This window comes from Oncorhynchus keta, chromosome 36, assembly GCF_023373465.1.
Source record: "Oncorhynchus keta strain PuntledgeMale-10-30-2019 chromosome 36, Oket_V2, whole genome shotgun sequence".
Taxonomy (NCBI): Eukaryota; Metazoa; Chordata; class Actinopteri; order Salmoniformes; family Salmonidae; genus Oncorhynchus; species Oncorhynchus keta.
In genome coordinates, this window is record NC_068456.1 from 27,524,528 (window position 1) to 27,552,133 (window position 27,606).

Below are 27,606 nucleotides of genomic sequence, written 5' to 3' on the forward strand. Positions count from 1 at the left end.
TACTCACACTATCAATATGTGTACAGACACTTGAATCGTGCACACATACAATCATTCACATACACACACACACACTCATTCACCTACAGAAACAATGAAGTGTTTCGAGTGCAGTCCCGTGAACATCATGTATCAGTCAGCAGACAGTCACAGCAGACAGTCACAGTAGAGGTTGTACGGAGCTATGCAGACTAACTGCTCGTGACAGTCCTCTGTTTCATTTCTCCTCAACACATCATTTGGGTAGGCTGTGTGTGTTTCTTGTGGTGCGATATATTCAAGAAATTCCATGAATTCAAGGTTGTTTTAGCACGATGTTCCAAATGCCTGTATTGCAACAGTTTTTATTTGTTTGTTTTTATGAGCGTTATACTATACTGTTATACTAGCTGTCTAGTCTGTGTTTAATAATACCACGTACCTCTAGCAGACTGTTATACTAGCTGTCTAGTCTGTGTTTAATAATACCACGTACCTCTAGCAGACTGTTATACTAGCTGTCTAGTCTGTGTTTAATAATACCACGTACCTCTAGCAGACTGTTATACTAGCTGTCTAGTCTGTGTTTAATAATACCACGTACCACAAGCAGACTGTTATACTAGCTGTCTAGTCTGTGTTTAATAATACCACGTACCTCTAGCAGACTGTTATACTAGCTGTCTAGTCTGTGTTTAATAATACCACGTACCTCTAGCAGACTGTTATACTAGCTGTCTAGTCTGTGTTTTATAATACCACGTACCACTAGCAGACTGTTATACTAGCTGTCTAGTCTGTGTTTTATAATACCACGTACCTCTAGCAGACTGTTATACTAGCTGTCTAGTCTGTGTTTTATAATACCACGTACCACTAGCAGACTGTTATACTAGCTGTCTAGTCTGTGTTTTATAATACCACGTACCACTAGCAGACTGTTATACTAGCTGTCTAGTCTGTGTTTAATAATACCACGTACCACAAGCAGACTGTTATACTAGCTGTCTAGTCTGTGTTTTATAATACCACGTACCACTAGCAGACTGTTATACTAGCTGTCTAGTCTGTGTTTAATAATACCACGTACCACAAGCAGACTGTTATACTAGCTGTCTAGTCTGTGTTTTATAATACCACATACCTCTAGCAGACTGTTATACTAGCTGTCTAGTCTGTGTTTTATAATACCACGTACCACTAGCAGACTGTTATACTAGCTGTCTAGTCTGTGTTTAATAATACCACGTACCACAAGCAGACTGTTATACTAGCTGTCTAGTCTGTGTTTAATAATACCACGTACCACTAGCAGACTGTTATACTAGCTGTCTAGTCTGTGTTTTATAATACCACGTACCACTAGCAGACTGTTATACTAGCTGTCTAGTCTGTGTTTAATAATACCACGTACCACTAGCAGACTGTTATACTAGCTGTCTAGTCTGTGTTTTATAATACCACGTACCACTAGCAGACTGTTATACTAGCTGTCTAGTCTGTGTTTTATAATACCACGTACCACTAGCAGACTGTTATACTAGCTGTCTAGTCTGTGTTTAATAATACCACGTACCTCTAGCAGACTGTTATACTAGCTGTCTAGTCTGTGTTTTATAATACCACGTACCTCTAGCAGACTGTTATACTAGCTGTCTAGTCTGTGTTTTATAATACCACGTACCTCTAGCAGACTGTTATACTAGCTGTCTAGTCTGTGTTTTATAATACCACGTACCTCTAGCAGACTGTTATACTAGCTGTCTAGTCTGTGTTTTATAATACCACGTACCTCTAGCAGACTGTTATACTAGCTGTCTAGTCTGTGTTTTATAATACCACGTACCACTAGCAGACTGTTATACTAGCTGTCTAGTCTGTGTTTAATAATACCACGTACCACTAGCAGACTGTTATACTAGCTGTCTAGTCTGTGTTTTATAATACCACGTACCACTAGCAGACTGTTATACTAGCTGTCTAGTCTGTGTTTTATAATACCACGTACCACTAGCAGACTGTTATACTAGCTGTCTAGTCTGTGTTTTATAATACCACGTACCACTAGCAGACTGTTATACTAGCTGTCTAGTCTGTGTTTTATAATACCACGTACCACTAGCAGACTGTTATACTAGCTGTCTAGTCTGTGTTTAATAATACCACGTACCACTAGCAGACTGTTATACTAGCTGTCTAGTCTGTGTTTTATAATACCACGTACCACTAGCAGACTGTTATACTAGCTGTCTAGTCTGTGTTTAATAATACCACGTACCACTAGCAGACTGTTATACTAGCTGTCTAGTCTGTGTTTTATAATACCACGTACCACTAGCAGACTGTTATACTAGCTGTCTAGTCTGTGTTTTATAATACCACGTACCACTAGCAGACTGTTATACTAGCTGTCTGTGTTTTATAATACCATGTACCTCTAGCAGACTGTTATACTAGCTGTCTGTGTTTTATAATACCACGTACCTCTAGCAGACTGTTATACTAGCTGTCTAGTCTGTGTTTTATAATACCACGTACCTCTAGCAGACTGTTATACTAGCTGTCTAGTCTGTGTTTTATAATACCACGTACCTCTAGCAGACTGTTATACTAGCTGTCTAGTCTGTGTTTTTTTATAATACCAGTCTGTGTTTTATAATACCACGTCTAGCAGACTGTTATACTAGCTGTCTAGTCTGTGTTTTATAATACCATGTACCTCTAGCAGACTGTTATACTAGCTGTCTAGTCTGTGTTTTATAATACCACGTACCTCTAGCAGACTGTTATACTAGCTGTCTAGTCTGTGTTTTATAATACCACGTACCACTAGCAGACTGTTATACTAGCTGTCTAGTCTGTGTTTTATAATACCACGTACCTCTAGCAGACTGTTATACTAGCTGTCTAGTCTGTGTTTAATAATAATACCACGTACCTCTAGCAAACTGTTATACTAGCTGTCTAGTCTGTGTTTTATAATACCACGTACCACTAGCAGACTGTTATACTAGCTGTCTAGTCTGTGTTTTATAATACCACATACCTCTAGCAGACTGTTATACTAGCTGTCTAGTCTGTGTTTAATAATACCACGTACCTCTAGCAGACTGTTATACTAGCTGTCTAGTCTGTGTTTTATAATACCACGTACCACTAGCAGACTGTTATACTAGCTGTCTAGTCTGTGTTTTATAATACCACGTACCTCTAGCAGACTGTTATACTAGCTGTCTAGTCTGTGTTTAATAATACCACGTACCTCTAGCAGACTGTTATACTAGCTGTCTAGTCTGTGTTTTATAATACCACGTACCACTAGCAGACTGTTATACTAGCTGTCTAGTCTGTGTTTTATAATACCACGTACCACTAGCAGACTGTTATACTAGCTGTCTAGTCTGTGTTTTATAATACCACGTACCTCTAGCAGACTGTTATACTAGCTGTCTAGTCTGTGTTTTATAATACCACGTACCACTAGCAGACTGTTATACTAGCTGTCTAGTCTGTGTTTTATAATACCACGTACCACTAGCAGACTGTTATACTAGCTGTCTAGTCTGTGTTTTATAATACCACGTACCACTAGCAGACTGTTATACTAGCTGTCTAGTCTGTGTTTTATAATACCACGTACCACTAGCAGACTGTTATACTAGCTGTCTAGTCTGTGTTTTATAATACCACGTACCACTAGCAGACTGTTATACTAGCTGTCTAGTCTGTGTTTTATAATACCACGTACCACTAGCAGACTGTTATACTAGCTGTCTAGTCTGTGTTTAATAATACCACGTACCACTAGCAGACTGTTATACTAGCTGTCTAGTCTGTGTTTTATAATACCACGTAGCAGACACTCTAGCAGACTGTTATACTAGCTGTCTAGTCTGTGTTTAATAATACCACGTACCACTAGCAGACTGTTATACTAGCTGTCTAGTCTGTGTTTTATAATACCACGTACCACTAGCAGACTGTTATACTAGCTGTCTAGTCTGTGTTTTATAATACCACGTACCACTAGCAGACTGTTATACTAGCTGTCTGTGTTTTATAATACCATGTACCTCTAGCAGACTGTTATACTAGCTGTCTGTGTTTTATAATACCACGTACCTCTAGCAGACTGTTATACTAGCTGTCTGTGTTTTATAATACCACGTACCTCTAGCAGACTGTTATACTAGCTGTCTAGTCTGTGTTTTATAATACCACGTACCTCTAGCAGACTGTTATACTAGCTGTCTAGTCTGTGTTTTATAATACCACGTACCTCTAGCAGACTGTTATACTAGCTGTCTAGTCTGTGTTTTATAATACCACGTACCTCTAGCAGACTGTTATACTAGCTGTCTAGTCTGTGTTTTATAATACCACGTACCTCTAGCAGACTGTTATACTAGCTGTCTAGTCTGTGTTTTATAATACCACGTACCACTAGCAGACTGTTATACTAGCTGTCTAGTCTGTGTTTTATAATACCACGTACCTCTAGCAGACTGTTATACTAGCTGTCTAGTCTGTGTTTAATAATACCACGTACCTCTAGCAGACTGTTATACTAGCTGTCTAGTCTGTGTTTTATAATACCACGTACCACTAGCAGACTGTTATACTAGCTGTCTAGTCTGTGTTTTATAATACCACATACCTCTAGCAGACTGTTATACTAGCTGTCTAGTCTGTGTTTAATAATACCACGTACCTCTAGCAGACTGTTATACTAGCTGTCTAGTCTGTGTTTTATAATACCACGTACCACTAGCAGACTGTTATACTAGCTGTCTAGTCTGTGTTTTATAATACCACGTACCTCTAGCAGACTGTTATACTAGCTGTCTAGTCTGTGTTAATAATACCACGATACCACGTACCTCTAGCAGACTGTTATACTAGCTGTCTAGTCTGTGTTTTATAATACCACGTACCTCTAGCAGACTGTTATACTAGCTGTCTAGGCTGTGTTTTATAATACCATGTACCTCTAGCAGACTGTTATACTAGCTGTCTAGTCTGTGTTTTATAATACCACGTACCTCTAGCAGACTGTTATACTAGCTGTCTAGTCTGTGTTTAATAATACCACGTATTTGTTTATTGTTTATGAGACAATAGACAAACATCGGCAGGAGAATGGCCTTTAGAGCTCAGTCACTTTCAATGTGGCACCATCATAGGATGCTACCTTTCCAACAAGTCAGTACGTCAAATTTCTGAGAGCTGCCCCAGTGAACTGTAAGTGCTGTTATTGTGAAGTGGAAACGTCGAAGAGCAACAACGGCTCAGATGGGACCGCCGAGTGCTGAAGCGCATCACACGTAAAAAACGCCTGTCCTCAGTTGCAACACACATTACCGAGTTCTAAACTGCCTCTGGAAGCAACGTCAGTACAAGAACTGTTCATCAAGAGCATCATGAAATGTGTTTCCATGGCCGAGCAGTCTCCCACATGCCTAAGATCACCATGCACAATGCCAAGCATCGGTTGGAGTCGTGTAAAGCTCGCCATTGGTCTGGAGCAGTGGAAACTCGTTTTCTGGAGTGATGAATTTCGCTTGACTATCTGGCAGTCTGACAGATTAATGTGGATTTGGGGGATGCCAGGAATGCATAGTGAGGAGGAATAATGGTCTGGGGCTGTTTTTCATGGTTTGGGCCCCTTAGTTCCAGGGAAGAGAAATCTTAACGCTACAGCATACAATGACATTCTCGACAATTCTGTGCTTCCAACTTTGTGGCAACAGTTTGGGGAAGGACCTTTCCTGTTTCAGCATGACAATGCCCCCATGCACAAATCGAGGTCCATACAGAAATGGTTTGTCAAGATAGATGTGGAAGACCTTGACCTTGACTGGCCTGCACAGAGCCCTGACCTAAACCCAATCGAACACCTTTGGGATGAATTGGAACGCAGACTGTGAGCCAGGCCTAATCGCCCAACATCAGTACCCAACCTCACTAATGCTCTTGTGCCTGAATGGAAGCAAGTCCCCGCGGCAATGTTCCAACATCTAGTGGAAAGTCTTCCCAGAAGAGTGAAGTCTGAATAGAAGCAAAGGTAGGACCATGAAATTGGAATGAGATGTTCGATGAGCAGGTGTCCACATACTTTTCGTCATGTAGTGCATACCATGAATCACCCATAAGTTTGGGAAAAAAAAATATCGAGATGATTTTTAGGCTCCCCCCTACAGAGGGGGAGATGTGTTCACGCTAGCGGAGAACAGCTAACAGAACGTGATGAAAGTTGAACTCGTTTAGTAAATTGACAGCTCCCATTCAGGAGTTTGTTTCCAAGGTGATGAAAGCCTTGTATCTGAGGCTCTCGTATTCTAAGTAGGCGTGAAGAACTCTCAAATCACCAAATATTAACTACAACACTTTAGGGTTGGCAGCTTATAGCTTTGTTTGTTTGTTTTGATCAACACTCAAGAGTTTCCTATTTAGTCAGTTCCCAAACACCGGCTGTCTATGAAACACCTACATCATCTCTAACATAAGAAAACTAAGACATTTTGGTAACACTGTACTTCAACTTTTTAAATACATATATGAGGCTTTATAATGCATTTTAATCAGGATTGTATTAATGTTATGTCTCTATGTGTATCAATATTTCTAAAAAGCTTCTACAAATGAAAATATAAGTTTCCTCCCTTTGTAAAATGTAGGGTTTCCTCCGTCTGGTTTTATGCTCATGGTGTGAGTCCAGATGCTTTACTCCAGCCCTGCCCAGACACATTTATCATCAGCCTATAACCACAATACACTGCAGCAGACAGACCAGGGGACTCTCCTCTTCTCCTCTCTGTCCGTCCTCGCCCTCCTCTCATCTCCCTTCCCCTTTTTCTCTCTCCTCCCCTCTTTTTTTCCCTACCCTTCTCCTCTACTTCTCATACCCCTCTCCTCTCTCTTTTTCCCTCTCCTCCTCTCTTTTTCCCTCTCCTCCTCTCTTTTTCCCTCTCCTCTTTCTTTTTCCCTCTCCTCTCTCTTTTTCCCTCTCCTCTTTCTTTTTCCCTCTCCTCCTCTCTTTTTCCCTCTTCTCCTCTCTTTTTCCCTCTCCTCCTCTCTTTTTCCCTCTCCTCCTCTCTTTTTCCCTCTCCTCCTCTCTTTTTCCCTCTCCTCCTCTCTTTTTCGTTCCTCTCCTCACTTTCTCCCTCTCCTCCTCTCTTTTTCCCTCTCCTCTCTCTTTTTCCCTCTCCTCCTCTCTTTTTCCCTCTCCTCCTCTCTTTTTCCCTCTCCTCCTCTCTTTTTCCCTCTCCTCCTCTCTTTTTCCCTCTCCTCCTCTCTTTTCCCTCTCCTCCTCTCTTTTTCCCCCTCCTCTCTTTTTCGTTCCTCTCCTCACTTTCTCCCTCTCCTCCTCTCTTTTTCCCTCTCCTCCTCTCTTTTTCCCTCTCCTCCTCTCTTTTTCGTTCCTCTCCTCACTTTCTCCCTCTCCTCCTCTCTTTTTCCCTCTCCTCCTCTCTTTTTCCCTCTCCTCCTCTCTTTTTCCCTCTCCTCCTCTCTTTTTCGTTCCTCTCCTCACTTTCTCCCTCTCCTCCTCTCTTTTTCCTCTCCCCTCTCTCTCTTTTTTTCCCTCTCCTCCTCTCTCCTCTCTTTTCCCTCTCTCTCTTTTTTCCCTCTCCTCTCTCTTTTCCCTCTCCTCTCTCTTTTCCCTCTCCTCCTCTCTTTTCCCTCTCCTCCTCTCTTTTTCCGTCTCCTCCTCTCTTTTCCCCTCTCCTCCTCTCTTTTTCCATTTTCCCTGTCCTCTCTCTTTTTCCCTCTCCTCCTCTCTTTTTCCCTCTCCTCCTCTCTTTTTCCCTCTCCTCTCTTTTTCGTTCCTCTCCTCACTTTCCCCCTCTCCTCCTCACTTTCTCCCTCTCCTCCTCTCTTTGTCCCTCTCTTCTCCTTCTCCTCTCTCTTTTCCCTTCTCCTCCTCTCTCTTTCCCCTACCCCCTCCCCTCTCTTTCTACCACCTCACTCCTCCTCACTCATTCTCCCTCTCCTCCTCACTCATTCTCCCTCTCCTCCTCACACATTCTCCTCCTCACTCATCCTCCCTCTCATTCTACCTCTCCTCCTCTCATTCTCCTCCTCACTCATTCTCCCTCTCCTCCTCACTCATTCTCCCTCTCCTCCTCACACATTCTCCTCCTCACTCATCCTCCCTCTCATTCTACCTCTCCTCACTCATTCTCCCTCTCCTCCTCTCTTATTCTCCTCCTCACTCATTCTCCCTCTCCTCCTCTCTTATTCTCCTCCTCACTCATTCTCCCTCTCCTCCTCTCTTATTCTCCTCCTCACTCATTCGCCCTCTCCTCCTCACTCATTCTCCCTCTCCTCCTCACTCATTCTCCCTCTCCCCCTCACTCATTCTCCCTCTCCTCCTCACTCATTCTCCCGCTCCTCCTCACTCATTCTCCCGCTCCTCCTCACTCATTCTCCCTCTCCTCCTCCATCATTATCCTCCTCACTCATTCTCCCTCTCCTCCTCTCTTATTCTCCCTCTCCTCCTTGCTCATTCTCCCTCTCCTCCTCTCTTATTCTCCTCCTCACTCATTCGCCCTCTCCTCCTCACTCATTCTCCCTCTCCTCCTCACTCATTCTCCCTCTCCTCCTCACTCATTCTCCCTCTCCTCCTCACTCATTCTCCCGCTCCTCCTCACTCATTCTCCCGCTCCTCCTCACTCATTCTCCCGCTCCTCCTCACTCATTCTCCCTCTCCTCCTCCATCATTATCCTCTTCACTCATCTCCTCCTCACTCATTCTCCCTCTCCTCCTCCATCATTATCCTCCTCACTCCTCTCCTCCTCGCTCATTCTCCCTCTCCTCCTCTCTCATTCTCCCTCTCCTCTCCTCCACGCTCATTCTCCCTGTCCTCTCATTCTCCCTGTCCTCTCATTCTCCCTCTCCTCCCCTCTCATTCTTCCTCTCTTCGCTCTGCAACCCCTGTGTACCATGTAGAACAAGCAGGACTATACCAAAACCAGCTAGAACCACCAGGACTGGACTAGACCAAAACCAGCTAGAACCACCAGGACTGGACAAAACCAAAACCAGCTAGAACCAACAGGACTGGACAAAACCAAAACCAGCTAGAACCAACAGGACTGGACAAAACCAAAACCAGCTAGAATCAACAGGACTGGACAAAACCAAAACCAGCTAGAACCACAGGACTCGACAAAACCAAAACCAGCTAGAACCAACAGGACTGGACAAAACCAAAACCAGCTAGAACCACAGGACAGGACAAAACCAAAACCAGCTAGAACCACAGGACAGGACAAAACCAAAACCAGCGAGAACCAACAGGACTGGACAAAACCAAAACCAGCTAGAACCACAGGACAGGACAAAACCAAAACCAGCTAGAACAAACAGGACTGGACAAAACCAAAACCAGCTAGAATCAACAGGACTGGACAAAACCAAAACCAGCTAGAACCAACAGGACTAGACCAAAACTAGCTAGAACCAACAGAACTGGACTAGACCAAAACCAGCTAGAACCACAGGACTGGACTAGACCAAAACCAGCTAGAACCAACAGGACTGGACAAAACCAAAACCAGCTAGAACCAACAGGACTAGACCAAAACTAGCTAGAACCAACAGAACTGGACTAGACCAAAACCAGCTAGAACCACAGGACTGGACTAGACCAAAACCAGCTAGAACCACAGGACTGGACTAGACCAAAACCAGCTAGAACCAACAGAACTGGACTAGACCAAAACCAGCTAGAACCACAGGACTGGACTAGACCAAAACCAGCTAGAACCACAGGACTGGACTAGACCAAAACCAGCTAGAACCAGCAGGACTGGACAAAAGCAAAACCCGCTAGAACCAACAGGACTGGACTAGACCAAAACCAGCTAGAACCACAGGACTGGACTAGACCAAAACCAGCTAGAACCACAGGACTGGACTAGACCAAAACCAGCTAGAACCACAGGACTGGACTAGACCAAAACCCGCTAAAACCAACAGGACTGAGTACAACAACCCAAATGCTAGGTCTGTTGTGATACCAGAATCTCAATATTTCCATGGCAAAAATGAAAACAGGAAGCAGCCCAAACTCTTTGGTTCTTTAAAATCCTGCTGTATGTAATACATTGTGTTATAGCTTGGAAAATAAATGCATGTGACTCTAGATGACAACATAATGAGTTATAGAAATACACCAGAACCGAGAATAACTTCCTTAGAATCATAGGACTCTTCTGGTGTGTATCCACCAACCCCCCCACACACACACACACACACGTACGTACCAGGACTCTGCCGGTGAGTGTCTGTGCTGATATCATGACCCCGGCCCAGTCCTTAACGGAGGTCATCCAGCCCACCTCGCTGGCAGGGACCACTTCTTCCTTCTCATCAGGACCCTTAGCTGTACCGTCTGCTGCCTGACTGTTAGCAGGGTTATTTACCTTCTGGGCCTCCTGGAACAAAAGGGGGAGAGAGAGGTGGGGGGGGTGGAGAGAGAGAGAGAGATAAAGACTGCATTAACATTTTGTTGATCAAACAGATATTATTTCACATAGAAATATCATGTCAGTTGTTCTATATGTTAGATTTATATCTGCAATGTTCTACCATATCATCAAGCACCATGTCCCTGAGAGGAGAGTGGGCTTGGAGGTACATGTACTGTCCAGCTCCATTAGGGTACTGTACTGTCCAGCTCCATTAGGGTACTGTCCAGCTCCATTAGGTTTACTGTACTGTCCAGCTCCATTAGGGTACTGTCCAGCTCCATTAGGTTTACTGTACTGTCCAGCTCCATTGGGGTACTGTCCAGCTTCATTAGGTTTACTGTACTGTCCAGCTCCATTAGATGTACTGTCCAGCTCCATTATGTGTACTTGTACTGTCCAGCTCCATTAGGTGTACTGTCCAGCTCCATTAGGTGTACTGTACTGTCCAGCTCCATTAGGGTACTGTACTGTCCAGCTCCATGAGGGTACTGTCCAGCTCCATTAGGTTTACTGTACTGTCCAGCTCCATTGGGGTACTGTCCAGCTTCATTAGGTTTACTGTACTGTCCAGCTCCATTAGATGTACTGTCCAGCTCCATTATGTGTACTTGTACTGTCCAGCTCCATTAGGTGTACTGTCCAGCTCCATTAGGTGTACTGTACTGTCCAGCTCCATTAGGTGTACTGTACTGTCCAGCTCCATTAGGTGTACTGTCCAGCTCCATTAGGTGTACTGTCCAACTCCATTAGGTGTACTGTACTGTCCAGCTCCATTAGGTGTACATGTACTGTCCAGCTCCATTAGGTGTACTGTACTGTCCAGCTCCATTAGGTGTACTGTACTGTCCAGCTCCATTAGGTGTACATGTACTGTCCAGCTCCATTAGGTGTACTGTACTGTCCAGCTCCATTAGGTGTACTGTACTGTCCAGCTCCAATAGGTTTACTGTACTGTCCAGCTCCATTAGGTGTACTGTACTGTCCAGCTCCATTAGGTGTACTGTACTGTCCAGCTCCATTAGGTGTACTGTACTGTCCAGCTCCATTAGGTGTACATGTACTGTCCAGCACCATTAGGTGTACTGTACTGTCCAGCTCCAATAGGTATACTGTCCAGCTCCATTAGGTGTACTGTACTGTCCAGCTCCATTAGGTGTACTGTCCAGCTCCATTAGGTGTACTGTACTGTCCAGCTCCATTAGGTGTACATGTACTGTCCAGCTCCATTAGGTGTACTGTACGGTCCAGCTCCATTAGTGTACATGTACTGTCCAGCTCCAATAGGTTTACTGTACTGTCCAGCTCCAATAGGTTTACTGTACTGTCCAGCTCCATTAGTTGCCATCTAAAGTATTCATAAAATCTACCTACCTATTAATACATGACAATATGAACTGACACAAGATCTGCATTACAGTAAGAGAAACAAGGTTGTTATCAGCTGTGTCCCCATAGACAGTGTGGTGGTGATGTCTGGTTTGTCAACCTGAGTCCCTATAGACAGTGTGGTGGTGATGTCTGGTTTGTCAACCTGAGTCCCTATAGACAGTGTGGTGGTGATGTCTGGTATGTCAACCTGAGTCCCTATAGACAGTGTGGTGGTGATGTCTGGTTTGTCAACCTGAGTCCCCATAGACAGTGTGGTGGTGATGTCTGGTTTGTCAACCTGAGTCCCTATAGACAGTGTGGTGGTGATGTCTGGTATGTCAACCTGAGTCCCTATAGACAGTGTGGTGGTGATGTCTGGTATGTCAACCTGAGTCCCTATAGACAGTGTGGTGGTGATGTCTGGTATGTCAACTTGAGTCCCTATAGACAGTGTGGTGGTGATGTCTGGTATGTCAACCTGAGTCCCTATAGACAGTGTGGTGGTGATGTCTGGTATGTCAACCTGAGTCCCTATAGACAGTGTGGTGGTGATGTCTGGTTTGTCAACCTGAGTCCCTATAGACAGTGTGGTGGTGATGTCTGGTATGTCAACCTGAGTCCCTCTAGACAGTGTGGTGGTGATGTCTGGTTTGTCAACCTGAGTCCCTATAGACAGTGTGGTGGTGATGTCTGGTTTGTCAACCTGAGTCCCTATAGACAGTGTGGTGGTGATGTCTGGTATGTCAACCTGAGTCCCTATAGACAGTGTGGTGGTGATGTCTGGTTTTTGTCAACCTGAGTCCCCATAGACAGTGTGGTGGTGATGTCTGGTTTGTCAACCTGAGTCCCTATAGACAGTGTGGTGGTGATGTCTGGTATGTCAACCTGAGTCCCTATAGACAGTGTGGTGGTGATGTCTGGTATGTCAACCTGAGTCCCTATAGACAGTGTGGTGGTGATGTCTGGTATGTCAACTTGAGTCCCTATAGACAGTGTGGTGGTGATGTCTGGTATGTCAACCTGAGTCCCTATAGACAGTGTGGTGGTGATGTCTGGTATGTCAACCTGAGTCCCTATAGACAGTGTGGTGGTGATGTCTGGTATGTCAACCTGCGTCCCTATAGACAGTGTGGTGGTGATGTCTGGTATGTCAACCTGCGTCCCTATAGACAGTGTGGTGGTGATGTCTGGTATGTCAACCTGCATCCCTATAGACAGTGTGGTGGTGATGTCTGGTATGTGTGTGTGTGTGCGTGCGAGTGAGAGTGAGAGAGTGAGAGAGAAAGTGAGAGTGTGTGTGTGTGTGTGTGTGTGTGTGTGTGTGTGTGTGTGTGTGTGTGTGTGTGTGTGTGTGTGTGTGTGTGTGTGTGTGTGTGTGTGTGTGTGTGTGTGTGTGTGTGTGGTCGCTTTTTGCCAATATGGGCCTGTAAGTTCATTCATCCCCGGGGTAAACAGTGGCATAAGACTAATATTGTCATGCAGGCTCCTCAACCTTGTGTCTGAATGAGTGAGCATCCACTCGCCAATGTTACTGTACGTACGCAGCTGTTCAGCCATCCACTAACTCAAATAAACACTCCACTTCATATGTTTCCCCCTCAACCATTAAGCTGCATGGTTTAATTGCACACACACACCGCCTGGCGAGGTAGAGTAGAGGTCAGCGTGTCACCGCTAGGCCTATAAACCATTGGGTGTAGCCCAGCGAATGGCGTCACAGAGAATCCCTGGCACTCCAATAATTTTCAGAGCTCTCGACGGCGGCCCGCTCTCTCTTCCAAGGAAGCTCGCTCGTATTTCATCAGGAAACACATATAGTAGTTCATATTTTATTACGACCCACCGACACTGCTCGTTCTCTCTGGACCCAACCTGGGTTCAAACACTATGCAAAATCTTTCAAATTATGCCTAGTGTCTGCCTCAAGTGTCAAATGGGCGGAGTTTGCCGTTTTCAGACTTTTCCGTTGGTTCATTAAGCAAAGCAAGCTCAATCAAGCACATACTGTATAAAGTATATGGAATGATTTCAATTGTTGTTTCAACCTGGGTATGCTCTAGACGTCTGACAGACGGGTCAGCACTATACAAGTGGAGTCTCTGGTTCATGCTCTAGACGTCTGACAGACGGGTCAGCACTATACAAGTGGAGTCTCTGGTTCATGCTCTAGACGTCTGACAGACGGGTCAGCACTATACAAGTGGAGTCTCTGGTTCATGCTCTAGACGTCTGACAGACGGGTCAGCACTATACAAGTGGAGTCTCTGTTTCATGCTCTAGACATCTGACAGACGGGTCAGCACCATACAAGTGGAGTCTCTGTTTCATGCTCTAGACGTCTGACAGACGGGTCAGCGCCATACAAGTGGACTCTCTGGTTCATGCTCTAGACGTCTGAAAGACGGGTCAGCACCATACAAGTGGAATCTCTGGTTCATGCTCTAGACGTCTGACAGACGGGTCAGCGCCATACAAGTGGAGTCTCTGGTTCATGCTCTAGACGTCTGACAGACGGGTCAGCGCCATACAAGTGGAGTCTCTGGTTCATGCTCTAGACGTCTGACAGACGGGTCAGCGCCATACAAGTGGAGTCTCTGGTTCATGCTCTAGACGTCTGACAGACGGGTCAGCGCCATACAAGTGGAGTCTCTGGTTCATGCTCTAGACGTCTGAAAGACGGGTCAGCGCCATACAAGTGGAGTCTCTGGTTCATGCTCTAGACGTCTGACAGACGGGTCAGCGCCATACAAGTGGAGTCTCTGGTTCATGCTCTAGAAGTCTGACAGACGGGTCAGCGCCATACAAGTGGAGTCTCTGTTTCATGCTCTAGATGTCTGACAGACGGGTCAGCGCCATACAAGTGGAGTCTCTGTTTCATGCTCTAGACGTCTGACAGACGGGTCAGCGCTATACAAGTGGAGTCTCTGGTTCATGATCTAGACGTCTGACAGACGGGTCAGCACCATACAAGTGGAGTCTCTGGTTCATGCTCTAGACATCTGACAGACGGGTCAGCGCCATACAAGTGGAGTCTCTGTTTCATGCTCTAGACGTCTGACAGACGGGTCAGCACTATACAAGTGGAGTCTCTGGTTCATGCTCTAGACGTCTGACAGACGGGTCAGCACCATACAAGTGGAGTCTCTGGTTCATGCTCTAGACGTCTGACAGACGGGTCAGCACTATACAAGTGGAGTCTCTGGTTCATGCTCTAGACGTCTGACAGACGTCAGCACTATACAAGTGGAGTCTCTGTTTCATGCTCTAGACGTCTGACAGACGGGTCAGCACTATACAAGTGGAGTCTCTGGTTCATGCTCTAGACGTCTGACAGACGGGTCAGCACCATACAAGTGGAGTCTCTGGTTCATGCTCTAGACGTCTGACAGACGGGTCAGCACCATACAAGTGGAGTCTCTGGTTCATGGACTGTGTGACGTCAGCAGACTGGGATAGCACTGTGTGTTTGGGTGACTTGATACTGCGTATGACATCCTAAGGTAATCTGAATACTGAACAGATAGAAAATACCCAGAATACACCTGAACTACATGTTTTTGTCTTGTTTTACGTTGGTTCGTCCGTCTTTCTCCTTGCTAACTGACCCAGGAATGTCTCAGGGCTCTAGACACTAGTACATCTCATTCTCAGAACTGTGAAGCTGAGAAGAGACATACCAGCAGACCAACCCAGACACCAGTGCACCAATATAGTTCATAGGCTTTCAGGGACATACTCAGTAGTATTCCTTTCTGGCTGGCTGACGGACGCACACACGCACAGCCTCCCATTAAAACCCAGCAACGGAGAAAGAGAAAGAGGGGGGAGAAAGGGGAGAGTGGGGGAGAGAGAGAGAAAAAGGGGGAGAGAGGAAAAGGGGGAGAGAGATTCAGTACTCGGTCAGTCGGTTTGGAGAGGATTGTCCAGTTACAATTGGATTATATTCCTTAATGATCTAACATGGCCACAGCTGCCATTTTCCTAATTACATTCTCTACTATAACAATAACCTCCTTCTGAAAGGTTACCATAGTCACTAGATCATTATCTATCTGCTGCTGCTGCTTATAGACCACACATAGCATGACAGTGTCCCAAATGGCACCCTATTCCCAATGGGCCCTGGTCAACAGAAGTGCACTACATAGGAAATAGGGTGCCATTTGGCACAGGCCAGAAGTGCAGTGGAAAATGGGGTTAGGAGAGCTTCATAGGCAATCATTAATGTATCTATAGAGGTGTTCTGAGCTGTCACACCCTTATAACCTAACCCCTCCCTATAGCCTCACCCCTCCCTATAACCTGTGTGGTGTACTGTGGTGTACCGCAGGGCAGCTCTCTATGCCCTCTACTCTTTTCTATGTTTTACCAGTGACCTGCCACTGGCATTAAACAAAGCGTGTGTGTCCATGTATGCTGATAATTCAACGATACACGCATCAGCAACCACAGCTAATGAAGTACCTGAAACCTTTAAAGAGTTGCAGTCTGTTTTGGAAGTGGTGGCCAGTAATAAACTGCTCCTGAACATCAAGAGCATTGTATTTGGTACAAATCATTCTCTCAGTTCTAGACCTCTAGGGAATCTTTTCAACATGGCGCCGACAGAGATGGTTGCTTCGCGTTCTTAGGAAACTATGCTGTATTTTGTTTTCTAATGTATTTTTACTTACACTGTTACCCCGGGAGACTTAAGATGTTCTGGGGTAACAACAGTGTAAAAAATAATACATAAAAAAGCAAAATACTTCATAGTTTCCTATTACATACAGCCAGGAAAAACTATTGGATACAAGAGCAACGTCAACTTACCAACATTACGACTTTCCCGAAGCAGATCCTCTGTTTGGACCACCAACCAGGACAATGGATCGGATCCCAGTAGGCAACCCAAAACAATGGCGCCGGAGAAGGGGCAGACAGTCTTCTGGTCTGGCTCCGTAGACGGGCACATCGCTCACCGCTCCCGAGTATACTACTCACCAATGTCCAGTCTCTTGACAACAAGGTAGACGAAATTTGAGCAAGGGCTGCCTTCCAGAGAGACATCAGAGATTGTAACATTCTCTGTTTCACGCAAACATGGCTCACTCGGGATAAGTCATCAGAGTCGGTACAGCCACCCGGTTTCTTCACGCATCACGCTGACAGAAACAAACATCTCTCTGGTAAGAAGAAGGCCGGGGGTAAATGCCTTATGATTGAGTCGTGGTGTGATCATAACAACATACCAGAACTCAAGTCCTTTTGTTCACCTGACCTAGAATTCCTTACAATCAAATGCCGACCGCATTATCTACCAAGAGAATTCTCTTCGATTACAATCACAGCCATGTATATCCCGACACAAGCAGACACCTCAACGGCCCTGATTTTTTTTTATTGGACTCTATGTAAACTGGAAACCACATATCCTGAGGCTGCATTTACTGTAGCTGGGGATTTTAACTAAGCTAATCTGAAAACAAGGCTAAATTTGATCAGCATGTCGAATGCACAATCCGGGCTGGCAGCATTCTGGATCATTGTTATTCTAACTTCCACGACGCATACAAAGCCCTCCCTCCTTTCGGCAAATCTGACCATGACTCAGTTTTATTGCTCCCAGCCTATAGACAAAAACTAAAACAGGAAACGCCCGTGCTCAGGTCTGTTCAACGCTCGTCAGACCAATCAGACTACACACTTCAAGATTGCTTCGATCATGTGGATATGTTCCGGATAGCCTCAGACAACAACATTGATGTATACGCTGATTCGGTGAGTGAGTTTATTAGCGAGTGCATATTAAAACCTTGCCCATCCAGAAACCGTGGATTGATGGCATCATTTGTGCAAAACTGAAAGCGCAAACCACTGCTTTTAGTCATGGCAAGGCGACCGGAAACAAACAGTGTAGCTATTCCCTCCGCAAGGCAATCAATTAAGCTAAGCGTCAGTATAGAGACAAAGTAGAGTCACAATTCAATGGCTCAGACATGAGACGTATGTGGCAGGGTCTACAGTCAATCATGGATTACAAAAGGAAAACCAGCCATGTCGCGGACACAGACGTCTTGCTCCCAGACAAACTAAACAATTATTTGCTCGCTTTGAGGACAATACAGTGACACTGACACGGCCCACTACCAAAACCTGCGGGTTCTACTTCACCACGGCCAACGTGTGTAAAACATTTAAACGTGTTAACCCTAGCAAGGCTGTTGGCCCAGACGGCATCCCCAGCCGCGTCTTCAGAGCATGCGCAGACCAGCTGGCTGGTGTGTTTACGGACATATTCAATCAAACCTATCCCAGACTGCTATTCCCACATGCTTCAATAGGGCCACCATCATTCCTGTTCCCAAGAAAGCTAAGGTAACTGAGCTAAACGACTATCGCCCCGTTGCACTCACTTCCGTCATCATGACATGCTTTGAGAGACCTGTCAAGGATCATATCACCTCCACCTCCACCCTACCTGACACCCTAGACCCACTCCAATTTGCTTACCGCCCCAATAGGTCCACAGACAATGCAATCGCAATCATACTGCACACTGCCCTAACCCATCTGGACAAGAGGAATACCTATGTAAGAATGCTGTTCACCCATTACAGCTCAGCATTTAACCCCATAGTTCCCTCCAAACTCGTCATTAAGCTCGAGACCCTGGGTCTCGACCCTGCCCTGTGCAACTGGGTCCTGGACTTTGACGGGCTGCCCCCAGGTGGTGAGGGTAGGAAACAACATCTCCACCCCGCTGATCCTCAACCCTGCGGCCCCACAAGGGTGCGTTCTCAGCCCTCTCCTGTACTCCCTGTTCACCCATGACTGCGTGACCATGCACGCCTCCAACTCAATCATCAAGTTTGCTGACGACACAACAGTGGTAGGCTAGATTACCAACAATGATGAGACGGCCTACAGCGAGGAGGTGAGGGCCCCCGGAGTGTGGTGTCAGGAAAATAACCTCACACTCAATGTCAACAAAACAAAGGAGATGATTGTGGACTTCAGGAAACAGCAGAGGGAACACCCCCCTATCCACATCGACGGGACAGTAGTAAAGAAGGTGGAACGTTTTAAGTTCCTCTGCGTACACATCACAGACAAACTGAAATGCTCCGCCCACACAGACAGCGTGGTGAAGAAGGCGCAACAGCGCCTCTTCAACCTCAGGAGACTGAAGAAATTTGGCTTGTCACCGAAAACACTCACAAACTTTTACAGATGCACAATTGAGAGCATCCTGTCGGGCTGTATCACCGCCTGGTACAGCAACTGCTCCATCCACAACCGTAAGGTTCTCCAGAGGGTAGTGAGGTCAGCAAAACGCATCACCGGGAGCAAACTACCTGCCTTCCAGGACACCTACACCACCCGATGTCACAGGAAGGCCATGAAGATCATCAAGGACAATAACCACCGGAGCCAAAAGGTGAGGTCAACACAGGTGCATCAAAGCTGGGACCGAGAGACTGAAAAACAGCTTCCATCTCATAGCCATCAGACTGTTAAACAGCTTCTATCTCAAGGTTCAGCTTCTATCACTTCACTTCCGGGTTGGAGCGAGCGGTCGCATTCGCACTTCGGTCCGCAGGTAGTATTACTTTTCATTACTTTTCATTACATTTCATTATAGTACAACGGTTTGATTTGTCTAATCTTAGCAATTTCTTCTTAGCTAGCTACATAGCCGTCTTTGTATCAAAGATAATTGCGTAATTATCGTATTTCGTCGTCCTAACGTAGTCTACTGCAGCTAGCCACATAGCTAACGTCCACCGTATAGCAGCACCGTAGAAACTATTACACTCAACTGAACGACTTGATTAGTGTAGTGTTAGCTAGCTACATAGTTGTCTTTGCTGTCTTCGTATCCAAGATAATTGTGTAGTTTAGAGTGTGTAGTCTTAGAGTGATTATCTTAATTTACCGAGGTTAGCTAGCCAGCTATTTGTAGTCCTTAACGTAGGAGACACTGCTAGCTAGCTAACAGCTAACAGCTAACAGCTAGCCAACAACAGCCCGGTCGCATTCCGCTTCGCTCCACAGGTAGTATCACATTTTCATTTCATTTCATTACAGCACAACGGTTTGATTTGCTTGATCGTAGCTAGCTACATAGCTAGCTACATAGCCGTCCTTGTATCAAAGATAATTGTGTAGTCTAGAGCGATTTTCTAGGTTAGCTAGCCAGCTATTGTCGTTCTTTTAACGCAACGTAAGGTAATCAACACTGCTAGCTAGCCAGCTAGCCCCGAATAGTAGCACTGTAGAAACTATTACACTCAACGGAACGACTTGATTAGTGTAGTGTCAACAACGCAGCCACTGCCAGCTAGCCTACTTCAGCAGTACTGTATCATTTTAATCATTTTAGTCAATAAGATTCTTGCTACGTAAGCTTAACTTTCTGAACATTCGAGACGTGTAGTCCACTTGTCATTCCAATCTCCTTGCATTAGCGTAGCCTCTTCTGTAGCCTGTCAACTATGTGTCTGTCTATCCCTGTTCTCTCCTCTCTGCACAGACCATACAAACGCTCCACACCGCGTGGCCGCGGCCACCCTAATCTGGTGGTCCCAGCGCGCACGACCCACGCGGAATTTCAGGTCTCCGGTAGCCTCTGGAACTGCCAATCTGCGGCCAACAAGGCAGAGTTCATCTCAGCCTATGCCTCCCTCCAGTCCCTCGACTTCTTGGCACTGACGGAAACATGGATCACCACAGATAACACTGCTACTCCTACTGCTCTCTCCTCGTCCGCCCACGTGTTCTCGCACACCCCGAGAGCTTCTGGTCAGCGGGGTGGTGGCACCGGGATCCTCATCTCTCCCAAGTGGTCATTCTCTCTTTCTCCCCTTACCCATCTGTCTATCGCCTCCTTTGAATTCCATGCTGTCACAGTTACCAGCCCTTTCAAGCTTAACATCCTTATCATTTATCGCCCTCCAGGTTCCCTCGGAGAGTTCATCAATGAGCTTGATGCCTTGATAAGCTCCTTTCCTGAGGACGGCTCACCTCTCACAGTTCTGGGCGACTTTAACCTCCCCACGTCTACCTTTGACTCATTCCTCTCTGCCTCCTTCTTTCCACTCCTCTCCTCTATTGACCTCACCCTCTCACCTTCCCCCTACTCACAAGGCAGGCAATACGCTCGACCTCATCTTTACTAGATGCTGTTCTTCCACTAACCTCATTGCAACTCCCCTCCAAGTCTCCGACCACTACCTTGTATCCTTTTCCCTCTCGCTCTCATCCAACACTTCCCACACTGCCCCTACTCGGATGGTATCGCGCCGTCCCAACCTTCGCTCTCTCTCCCCGCTACTCTCTCCTCTTCCATCCTATCATCTCTTCCCTCTGCTCAAACCTTCTCCAACCTATCTCCTGATTCTGCCTCCTCAACCCTCCTCTCCTCCCTTTCTGCATCCTTTGACTCTCTATGTCCCCTATCCTCCAGGCCGGCTCGGTCCTCCCTCCCGCTCCGTGGCTCGACGACTCATTGCGAGCTCACAGAACAGGGCTCCGGGCAGCCGAGCGGAAATGGAGGAAAACTCGCCTCCCTGCGGACCTGGCATCCTTTCACTCCCTCCTCTCTACATTTTCCTCCTCTGTCTCTGCTGCTAAAGCCACTTTCTACCACTCTAAATTCCAAGCATCTGCCTCTAACCCTAGGAAACTCTTTGCCACCTTCTCCTCCCTCCTGAATCCTCCTCCCCCTCCCCCCTCCTCCCTCTCTGCAGATGTCTTCGTCAACCATTTTGAAAAGAAGGTCGACGACATCCGATCCTCGTTTGCTAAGTCAAACGACACCGCTGGTTCTGCTCACACTGCCCTACCCTGTGCTCTGACCTCTTTCTCCCCTCTCTCTCCAGATGAAATCTCGCGTCTTGTGACGGCCGGCCGCCCAACATCCTGCCCGCTTGACCCTATCCCCTCCTCTCTTCTCCAGACCATTTCCGGAGACCTTCTCCCTTACCTCACCTCGCTCATCAACTCATCCCTGACCGCTGGCTACGTCCCTTCCGTCCTCAAGAGAGCGAGAGTTGCACCCCTTCTGAAAAAACCTACACTCGATCCCTCCGATGTCAACAACTACAGACCAGTATCCCTTCTTTCTTTTCTCTCCAAAACTCTTGAACGTGCCGTCCTTGGCCAGCTCTACCGCTATCTCTCTCAGAATGACCTTCTTGATCCAAATCAGTCAGGTTTCAAGACTAGTCATTCAACTGAGACTGCTCTTCTCTGCATCACGGAGGCGCTCCGCACTGCTAAAGCTAACTCTCTCTCCTCTGCTCTCATCCTTCTAGACCTATCGGCTGCCTTCGATACTGTGAACCATCAGATCCTCCTCTCCACCCTCTCCGAGTTGGGCATCTCCGGCGCGGCCCACGCTTGGATTGCGTCCTACCTGACAGGTCGCTCCTACCAGGTGGCGTGGCGAGAATCTGTCTCCTCACCACGCGCTCTCACCACTGGTGTCCCCCAGGGCTCTGTTCTAGGCCCTCTCCTATTCTCGCTATACACCAAGTCACTTGGCTCTGTCATAACCTCACATGGTCTCTCCTATCATTGCTATGCAGACGACACACAATTAATCTTCTCCTTTCCCCTTCTGATGACCAGGTGGCGAATCGCATCTCTGCATGTCTGGCAGACATATCAGTGTGGATGACGGATCACCACCTCAAGCTGAACCTCGGCAAGACGGAGCTGCTCTTCCTCCCGGGAAGGACTGCCCGTTCCATGATCTCGCCATCACGGTTGACAACTCCATTGTGTCCTCCTCCCAGAGCGCTAAGAACCTTGGCGTGATCCTGGACAACACCCTGTCGTTCTCAACTAACATCAAGGCGGTGGCCCGTTCCTGTAGGTTCATGCTCTACAACATCCGCAGAGTACGACCCTGTCCCCCACAGGAAGCGGCGCAGGTCCTAATCCAGGCACTTGTCATCTCCCGTCTGGATTACTGCAACTCGCTGTTGGCTGGGCTCCCTGCCTGTGCCATTAAACCCCTACAACTCATCCAGAACGCCGCAGCCCGTCTGGTGTTCAACCTTCCCAAGTTCTCTCACGTCACCCCGCTCCTCCGCTCTCTCCACTGGCTTCCAGTTGAAGCTCGCATCCGCTACAAGACCATGGTGCTTGCCTACGGAGCTGTGAGGGGAACGGCACCTCAGTACCTCCAGGCTCTGATCAGGCCCTACACCCAAACAAGGGCACTGCGTTCATCCACCTCTGGCCTGCTCGCCTCCCTACCACTGAGGAAGTACAGTTCCCGCTCAGCCCAGTCAAAACTGTTCGCTGCTCTGGCCCCCAATGGTGGAACAAACTCCCTCACGACGCCAGGACAGCGGAGTCAATCACCACCTTCCGGAGACACCTGAAACCCCACCTCTTTAAGGAATACCTAGGATAGGATAAGTAATCCTTCTCACCCCCCCCCCCCCTTTAAGATTTAGATGCACTATTGTAAAGTGACTGTTCTACTGGATGTCATAAGGTGAATGCACCAATTTGTAAGCCGCTCTGGATAAGAGCGTCTGCTAAATGACTTGAATGTAAATGTAAAATGATAAAGCAACACCTCGAAGCACAACGCCTCTCCCCTATTGGACCTAGATAGTTTGTGTGTATGTATTGATATGTAGGGTACATGTGTCTTTTTAACACATGTATGTAGTTCTGTGCTGTCTGTCTGAGCTGTTCTTGTTTTGTGTGGACCCCAGGAAGAGTAGCTGCAGCTTCTGCAACAGCTAATGGGGATCCTAATAAAATACAAAAAATACCTCACTCTTGCCTATAGCCCCACCCCTCTGTATAGCCCCACCCCTCCGTATAGCCCCACCCCTCCGTATAGCCCCACCCCTCCCTATAGCCCCACCCCTCTGTATAGCCCCACCCCTCTGTATAGCCCCACCCCTCTGTATAGCCCCACCCCTCCGTATAGACCCACCCCTCCCTATAGCCCCACCCCTCTGTATAGCCCCACCCCTCCGTATAGCCCCACCACTCCGTATAGCCCCACCCCTCTGTATAGCCCCACCCCTCTGTATAGCCCAACCCCTCCGTATAGACCCACCCCTCTGTATAGCCCCACCCTCCGTATAGCCCCACCCCTCTGTATAGCCCCACCACTCCCTATAGCCCCACCCCTCTGTATAGCCCCACCCCTCTGTATAGCCCCACCCCTCCGTATAGCCCCACCACTCCCTATAACCTCACCCCCTACCTTCTCTTGCCTGTTCAGTCCTCCCGTATCAAATACCCAGGATACTTCACCAGTCACATGGTGCAAATATTGAGGGTTATGTGTTTGTGGCGCTCACTATATCTGTGTATGTATGTGTGTTTACTATACACAGGGGAGGTTAATGTTTGCCTCTGATTGGACGTCCGCCTGCTTCAAAGATATTTAGGCATGTAGTCGTGGTAATATGCTTGGCCTGGGACTAAATCTAACTGAGAAGTCTGGAGGAGGACAGGCACAGTAAAAACCACACACACAACCCAGTACACGGAACAACTGTGTCACATATGTCACGTATGTGTGGTGAAACAGGGTTACCCAATATCAGCATAACCTGATAGTGTTTCCCCTAGATGTTTGTTTTTCCAGCTCGAGTTCCTCCACTACTGTAACAACATCTGCAAAAAAGGGACACAAAAGCCCTTCCTCTGTGTGTGTGTGTGTGTGTGTGTGTGTGTGTGTGTGTGTGTGTGTGTGTGTGTGTGTGTGTGTGTGTGTGTGTGTGTGTGTGTGTGTGTGTGTGTGTGTGTGTGTGTGTGTGTGTGTGTGTGTGTGTGTGTGTGTGTAGAGGGTAATGAATAACGAATAAACTGATGGCTAAACTGATGGCTAGTAGACAGACAGACTGGGCCTAGCTCACTATAGAGACAGACATCATGGGCCTAGCTCACAGAGACAGACAGCACTGGGCCTAAGCTCACTATAGAGACAGACAGACAGCTCACTATAGAGACAGACAGCACTGGGCCTAGCTCACTATAGAGACAGACAGCACTGGGCCTAGCTCACTGTAGAGACAGACAGCACTGGGCCTAGCTCACTATAGAGAACTCACTATAGAGACAGACAGCACTGGGCCTATAGAGACAGACAGCACTCGAGCTCATAGAGACAGACAGCACTGGGCCTAGCTCACTATAGAGACAGACAGCAGCACTGGACAGACAGCACTGGGCCTAGCTCACTATAGAGACAGACAGCACTGGGCCTAACTCACTATAGAGACAGACATCAGAGAGAGACAGACAGCACTGGGCCGAGCTCACTATAGAGACAGACAGCACTGGGCCGAGCTCACTATAGAGACAGACAGCACTGGGCCTAGCTCAGCTCACTATAGAGACAGACAGCAGACTATAGAGACAGACATCACTGGGCCAAGCTCACTATAGAGACAGACAGCACTGGGCCTGAGCCAGACAGCACTGGGCCTAGCTCACTATAGAGACAGACAGCACTGGGCCTAACTCACTATAGAGACAGACATCACTGGGCCAGCTCACTATAGAGACAGACAGCACTGGGCCGAGCTCACTATAGACAGACAGCACAGCTCACTATAGAGACAGACAGCACTGGGCCTAGCTCACTATAGAGACAGACAGCACTGGGCTCACTATAGAGACAGACAGCACTGGGCCTAACTATAGAGACAGACAGCACTGGGCCAAGGGCCTAACTCACTATAGAGACAGACAGCACTGGGCCTGACCCCTCCTGTCTCAGCCTCCTATAGAGACAGACAGCACTGGTGCCTAACTCGGAGGACCACTATAGAGACAGACATCACTGGGCCTAGCTCATTTATGAACATTTGAACATCTTGGCCAGAGAGCCAGACATCACTGGGCCTAGCTCACTAGGGAGTTTTTCCAGAGACAGTCAGGCTGGGTTTCTGCACAGCACTTTGAGATATCAGCTACGAAGGGCTATATAAATACATCCTAGAGACAGACAGAAGCTCACTCACAGAGACAGCACTGGGCCAGCTCACTATAGAGACAGGCACTGGGCCTAGCTCACTACAGAGACAGTCAGCCGGCACCGGGCCTAGCTCACTACAGAGACAGTCAGCCGACAGCACTGGGCCTAGCTCACTACAGACCTAGCTCATAGAGACAGACAGCTGCAGTGGGCCTTCCACGGGCCTAGCTCACTACAGAGACAGAGACAGTCGGCACTAGGCCTATAGAGACAGACAGCTCAGCTCACTATAGAGACAGACAGCACTGGGCCAGCTCACTATAGAGACAGGCACTGGGCCTAGAGACAGACAGCTCAGCTCACAGAGACAGCACTCAGCTCACTATAGAGACAGCAGCACTGGGCTACTATGGAGACAGACAGCAGCTCACTACAGAGACAGCACTGGGCCAGCTCACTATAGAGACAGGCACCTGGGCTCACTAGAGACAGACAGACAGCAGCTGGGCCAGCTCACAGAGACAGTCAGCACTGGGCCTAGCTCACTATAGAGACAGGGCCTAGCTCACTACAGAGACAGCTCACAGCAGAGACAGCACTGGGCCTAGCTCACTACAGAGACAGTCAGCTCACTACAGAGACAGCACCGGGCTCACTACAGAGACAGTCAGCTCACTACAGAGACAGTCAGTCTACAGAGGCACTGGGCCTAGCTCACTACAGAGACAGTCAGTCGGCACCGGGCAGCTCACTACAGAGGGCACTAGCTCACTACAGAGACAGTCAGCTCACTACAGAGACAGCACTGGGCCTAGCTCACTACAGAGACAGTCAGCCGGCACGGCCTAGCTCACTACAGAGACAGCCTCGGCACTGGGCCTAGCTCACTACAGAGACAGTCAGCTCACTACAGAGACAGTCAGTCGGCACCGGGCCTAGCTCACAGTCAGCCGGCACAGAGACAGAGTCAGCCGGCACCGGGCCTAGCTCACTACAGAGACAGTCAGCCGGCCTACTGGGCTCACTACAGAGACCTAGCTCACTACAGAGACAGTCAGCCGGCACCGGGCCTAGCTCACTACAGAGACAGTCAGCTCACCGGCACCGGGCCTAGCTCACTCAGAGACTACAGAGACAGTCAGCGGCACTGGGGCTCACTACAGAGGGCCTATAGCTCACTACAGAGACAGTCAGCCGGCACCGGGCCAGAGACAGTCAGCCGGCTGGGCCTAGCTCACTACAGAGACAGTCAGTACAGAGACAGTCAGCCGGCACCGGGCACTACAGAGACAGTCAGTCGGCACGGGCCTAGCTCTCTACAGAGACAGTCAGCCGGCACCGGGCCTAGCTCACTACAGAGACAGTCAGCCGGCACCGGGCCTAGCTCACTACAGAGACAGTCAGCCGGCACCGGGCCTAGCTCACTACAGAGACAGTCAGCCGGCACCGGGCCTAGCTCACTACAGAGACAGTCAGCCGGTACTGGGCCTAGCTCACTACAGAGACATGGGACAATCCATCCTGGGTATTTGGCAAGGGACAGGCAAGGGAAACACAGGGGTGAGGTTACATCTGTGATGTCAAACAGAGACAGAGAGCGATGAGGGAGGGAAGGAGAGAGGTGAGGGGGAGAATAGGAAGAGAGAAGGGGGTGAATGGAGAGAGAGAGAGGAAGAAATGGAGGGTTGAGCGAGAGGGTAAAGCAGAGAGAGAGAGAGAGAGAGAGAGACGAGAAAGATCAGCAGGAGTCGTGTAAATATGTTCCTTTTCACAGCCAAGAGGTTTGCCTCTGGGGATGACACAGTCATCTGTGTAAGCAATAAGGTTAATTATATACTGTC

General features: G+C 47.6%; 1 protein-coding gene and 1 long non-coding RNA gene across 10 annotated transcripts in view; both read right to left on the reverse strand.

Annotated features, from left to right (window-relative positions):
- LOC118369425 (calcium-activated potassium channel subunit alpha-1) overlaps window positions 1-27,606 on the reverse strand; it is a 388,748-nt gene that overhangs the window by 258,790 nt on the left and 102,352 nt on the right. For all 8 annotated transcript variants that reach the window (XM_052498738.1, XM_052498744.1, XM_052498740.1 and 5 more), the window contains exon 2: window positions 10,249-10,419. In XM_052498738.1, the coding sequence (XP_052354698.1) occupies window positions 10,249-10,419 (171 nt within the window). The remainder of the gene's footprint in view (window positions 1-10,248; window positions 10,420-27,606) is intronic.
- On the reverse strand, window positions 607-7,236 carry LOC127916545 (uncharacterized). 2 transcript variants are annotated; one of them, XR_008095260.1, is made up of 6 exons: window positions 4,914-4,977; window positions 4,637-4,690; window positions 4,151-4,528; window positions 2,464-2,571; window positions 1,556-1,771; window positions 607-799 (listed from the first exon to the last, which is right to left on the reverse strand). It is a non-coding gene; the product is annotated as an uncharacterized LOC127916545 (long non-coding RNA). The 2 variants fall into 2 exon arrangements; XR_008095261.1 differs by lacking the exons at window positions 607-799; window positions 4,637-4,690 and having other exon boundaries at window positions 1,435-1,771; window positions 4,151-4,366; window positions 4,860-7,236.